Genomic DNA, 5184 nt, shown 5'->3' with positions numbered 1-5184 from the left:
AAAAAAAAAAAAAAAAAAAAAAAAGATATTACTATGGTGTGTACCTGATTAATTAGCATCTGACAATAGTTTGAATATTTATCTCCTCCAAATCTCATGTTGAAATAATGACCTCCAGTGTTGGAGGTGGGGCCTATTAGAAGGTGTCTGGGTCATGAAGGCAGATACTTCATGAACATTGGTGTCCCCACCATGGTTCAATGAGTGAATACACACTCTAATTAAACTCACACAATAGCTGGTTGTTTAAAAGACCATGGCACCCCTCTCCCTCTCTTGCCATGTTACATACCTACTCCAATTTCACCTTCTCCCATGACTAAAAGCTTCCCAAGGCCCTTGCCAGAAGCTGAACAGATGCCAGTGCCATGCTTCTTGTAAAGCCTGCAGAATGGTGTAACAAATAAACCTCGTTTTAAATTACCCAGTCTCAGGGATTCCTTTATAGCAGTGCAAAATGGACTAATACAGCATTCAAACGAGCTTTGTCCTAACTAGTTCCACACCCTTTGGAGCTCTGCCATTGTCAGGCTATGTTCCCTGTCCATATACATCTATTCTCTAGAGTCTTTTTGTTTCAGTTTCTAGGACTTATGCCTAAAGAAGTAACATGTGCGTTAATCATGGCAGTTTACTACACTCATCAATGTATCTGTATTCAAAAACCCAGATAATTTGTTTTAAAATATGACTTCCACAGTCTTATTCCTTAATTTTGAACTTATGTCCCATGACAATGTAGAGCAATCTTATTCACTCTTTATAAGTAAGTGATTAACATTAATATTTTTTCAAATTTTATTGCACACAATTTACTGCTTCGGTAAAGCTGATTTTCACTGAGACACAATTTTATGTATCCCTAATTATTAAAAACAAAACATTTAAAAATTCATGGAAATATAAAATGGTGCAAATATTCATTGCCAGCAAAGATCAGTAAAAATATTCATTCACATAGCATGTATGCAAACACTCAAAAGAACATAAACACACAAAGATATTTATTTGACTAAGTTATGAAGGCTAAGAAAACATTGTTTTTCTCCTTTTATGTCTATGTGATCATCTCATTGATTTCATGTTATTATAAAAATAAATGCAATTCACACAAATTCCTGTTCTTGAACACACTTGTTCTTTTCATTTTAAAATGGAGTGACATCATCAATGTGGTCTTCTACTTTTTGGAGTTTATCATAGTCATAATTTCCTATCCTATGGTTTTCATACCAAACAGTTGCACCTTATACACTGACATGTTCTGCTCTCCAAAAGACATATTTTTACTGCCAGCAATAAAGAAGAAGATTTAAATGTTACTCCTGCCCCCAATAATGAATATATTTGAAGAAACTACCAAACTCCATTAAGTTTCTCTTCCTGTTCACAGGGTTGATAGAAGAATACTGGATAAGAAGGTTGACAAAAGCTGTCCTTCAAATGTAGAATATTTTGTACCAGAGAAGTTAAAAAAAAAATTGTACAGCAATTAAAAGGTAATCATACCAAGGCCTCATGATCACAAATATGACCAATCTAGGATTGACTAAGAAAATTTGTCAATGTCCATCTGACACTTTTAAAGTGTTACCGTAAATCTTAATACTGTTGAAAACATTTAATTGTAAAATATGCAGTGGTCTATTACTGTAAAATTAACCCAACCTTTTCAGTCTATACTGTGAGAAAAGCTACAAAGGATAAATTTATACTGTATACAAGCAATGAACATTTGATAGAGCCACAAATAATAATCCAATTTCAGAACACAGGATGTGGGGAAGCCAGGAGCCAAGTGCAATAAAATGATATTCAATGAATATGATAACTCTGATCAAGAAAAAAATTTTTTTTTTTTTTTTTTTTTTTTTTTTTTTTTTTTCTGTTCAAAAAAAAAATTTTTTTTTTTTTTTTTTTTTTTTTTTTTTGAGACGGAGTTTCGCTCTTGTTACCCAAGCTGGAGTGCAATGGCGCGATCTCGGCTCACGGCAACCTCCACCTCCTGGGTTCAGGCAATTCTCCTGCCTCAGCCTCCTGAGTAGCTGGGATTACAGGCACGTGCCACCATGCCCAGCTAATTTTTTGTAGTTTTAGTGGAGGCGGGGTTTCACCATGTTGACCAGGATGGTCTCGATCTCTTGACCTCGTGATCCACCCGCCTCGGCCTCCCAAAGTGCTGGGATTACAGGCTTAAGCCACCGCGCCCGGCCCAAGAAAAAAATTTAAAAGGAAAAAAATAATATTCATAATAATGCTATGGATTGCAGTACTAAGTTTACTCTGCATTTCAACTCATGTTTCCCAGAATTATGTTTTCCAGACTTCCTTGTTTGGATACATAGAATTGCATCCAAATCCACACATATGTTTTCTCCTTTCATTGATTTAACAAACAAGCACTGGAGACATACAAAGTGATAATCAGTGTTCCAGTTGTGACAATTTAGCAGCAAAGACACAGGTAGCTTACATTCTAGTGGACATCAATTTTGAGATGTCCACCATTAGAGTGGTAAATTCATGAACTCTTACTCTTTCTAAGTCCTGTCTCCTGAATGACAGCTGTAACTATCAAACTTCTGAATGAAGCTTTATTGCACCATTTACAAAGATTCTCCACTATGGTGGTCCTGAGACTACTGGGGTATGCTGAGCTATGGCTGAAGCAATGATGTTATCTTAAATGTTTTCGCTCTTCAAAGAATGGGTGAAATTTATCACCAGCGTGTATTCAGAGATAAAGCACTCAAAGGAAAGTGCTTATTATGTGCCTCACATTTTAACGTTTCTCCCCTTTGTGAACTTTCAGATGAGACTGCATTCATGAAGACTGAGTGAACACTTTATCACACCATCACATCACTAAGTTTTCTCCCCCACATGAACAACCTGATGAAGTTGAAGACTTGAGGCCTGACTGAAGCACAGATCGCACTCCCCACATTTCCATGTTTTCTCTCCCATGTGGACCCTCTGATGCATGTCAAGATTCGAGCACCTGTTGTAGCCCTTCCCACAGTCCTCACATTTGTATGGCTTTTCTACACTGTGAACTTTTTCTTGGACTTTAGAGAATGAACTCTGTACAGTATTCTTCCCATACTCCTCACATTTGAGAGGTGTTTCTCTGCTGTGGCGTCTCTGGTGGGTCAGACGGGTTGAAGACCAGCTGAAACCCTTCCCACACTCATCACATTTGTATGGCTTTTCTCCGGTGTGCACTCTTTGATGAGAATGAAGCTGTGAATTCTGAGTAAATCTTTTCCCACACTCTTCACATTTGAATGGTTTTTCTCCGCTGTGCAGTCTCTGATGTTTCAAAAGACATGAGGCCCAACCAAAACTCTTCCCACATTCTTTACAATTATACGGTCTCTCTCCTGTGTGGACCTTCTGGTGCATATCAAGATTAAACTTACTATTGTAGCCCTTTCCACACTTCTCACATTTGTATGGCTTTTCTCCAGTATGGACTCGCTGATGGGAATGAAGATGTGAATTTTGAGTAAACCTCTTCCCACACTCTTCACATTGGAATGGTTTTTCTCCACTGTGGAGTCTCTCATGTTTCAAAAGACAAGGGGCCCGACTAAAGCTCTTCCCACATTCCTTACAGTTATACAGTTTCTCTCCTGTATGGACACGCTGGTGAAAGTCAAGATCCAACCTCCTTTTGTAGCCCTTCCCACACTCCACACATTTGTACGGTTTTTCTCCACTATGGGATCTCTGATGGGAATAACGTTGTGAATTTGTGTAAAATCCTTTCCCACATTCTTCACATTTGAAGGGTTTTTCTCCACTGTGGACTCGCTGATGTTTCAAAAGACATGAGGCCCATCTGAAGCTCTTCCCACATTCTTTACAATTATATGGCTTCTCTCCCGTGTGGACCATATGATGCGTATAAAGATCTCGCCTACAAATAAAGCCTTTTCCACACTCCTCACATTTGTATGGCTTCTCTCCTGTGTGGACCATGTGATGACTATTAAGTGCTGATCTCTGACGAAAGCTCTTACCACACGTATCGCATCGGAAAGGTTTTTCTCCCGTGTGAACCATGGAATGCCTATTAAGTCTTGATCTACCACAGAAGCTCTTATCACATATATCACATTTAAATGGCTTCTCCCCAGTATGGATTCTCTGATGTTCTTGAAGCTGGGAATCATGAATGAAGGCCTTCCCACATTCCTCACAATTATAAGGTTTCTCTCCTGTGTGCAATTTGCAATGTACATTAAGTGCTGATCTACGACTAAAGCCTTTCCCACATTCAACACATTTGAATGGTTTCTCTCCAGTGTGGACTCTCTGGTGAGTTTTCAGATGTAAGTTCTGACTGAATTCCTTACCACACACATCACACTTATAGCATTTCTCTCCCATGTGAACTCTCTGATGAATACGAAGGGCTGAGATGTAACAGAAGCTTTTTCCACACTCATCACATGTATGAGACTTCTCTCCTGAGTGTGATTGTTGATGAAAATCAAAGATGGAGAGATCACTGAAGGACTGTTTATATTCATTGCCCTGGGAAGACTTCTGTCTTATGTTAATTACAGATAGCCCTGCCTCAGTCTGGCAGGGTAAATCACTTTGTTTGGAGAACTGAGAGCTATTTATTACCGAGGCTTGAGACCTGGTTAAATCACTTGCAATTTTTTCCCAGGTTTGCTGGCAGGACCACTCTTGATGTGTTCCTGCTTCTGAAACAGTCTTTATCTCAGTTTGGATCTTGCCTCCTATCAGAATACAGAATTAAGAGATGAGGACAAGTGACGCCTTTGTTCAGTGTTATCAAGATTTCACTTAGGCCATGGCATGAAACTTTCATGAATATAGACAACATTCAGTTTGTATTTTTCAAGTGTACCATAATCTCTGGTTTGGATGAGGCCAATTTAGAACCAAACCAAGTATCATATGTAAAATACTTGGTAGAAATAAAAGACTTACAAAAAAACAATAGATGTTGGCATGGATGTGATGAAGGGGAACACTTATACATTGCTGGTGTGAATGTAAATTAGTACCATCTCTATAAAAAAGAGTATGGCCGGGTGCGGTGGCTCAAGCCTGTAATCCCAGCACTTTGGGAGGCCGAGGCGGGTGGATCACGAGGTCAAGAGATCGAGACCATCCTGGTCAACATGGTGAAACCCCGTCTCTACT

General features: G+C 38.9%; 2 protein-coding genes across 16 annotated transcripts in view; both read right to left on the bottom strand.

The window, feature by feature from the left end:
- The window catches only part of ZNF225 (zinc finger protein 225), a 28662-nt gene extending 26816 nt beyond the window's left edge, over nt 1–1846 (bottom strand). Inside the window, exon 1 of the mRNA XM_037729186.1 lies at nt 293–1846. Within this exon, the coding sequence (XP_037585114.1) occupies nt 293–317 (25 nt within the window). The 5' untranslated portion in view covers nt 318–1846. The remainder of the gene's footprint in view (nt 1–292) is intronic.
- A 529-nt stretch (nt 1847–2375) lies between these two features.
- The window catches only part of LOC108285291 (zinc finger protein 224), a 54438-nt gene continuing 51629 nt past the window's right edge, over nt 2376–5184 (bottom strand). For 9 of the 15 annotated variants that reach the window (XM_037729172.1, XM_037729173.1, XM_037729174.1 and 6 more), the window contains one exon: nt 2824–4754. In XM_037729172.1, coding sequence (XP_037585100.1) covers nt 2866–4754 — 1889 coding nt within the window. In that variant the 3' untranslated portion in view covers nt 2824–2865. Of the gene's footprint in view, nt 4755–5184 lie in introns of all 15 variants that reach the window. The other 6 variants (XM_017502352.2, XM_017502353.2, XM_017502354.2 and 3 more) reach the window with 2 other exon arrangements.

This window comes from Cebus imitator, unplaced genomic scaffold (genome assembly GCF_001604975.1).
Source record: "Cebus imitator isolate Cc_AM_T3 unplaced genomic scaffold, Cebus_imitator-1.0 Scaffold296, whole genome shotgun sequence".
Lineage (NCBI taxonomy): Eukaryota > Metazoa > Chordata > Mammalia > Primates > Cebidae > Cebus > Cebus imitator.
Note: the sequence above shows the minus strand (reverse complement) of the source record. Positions and strands in the feature narration are given on the sequence as shown.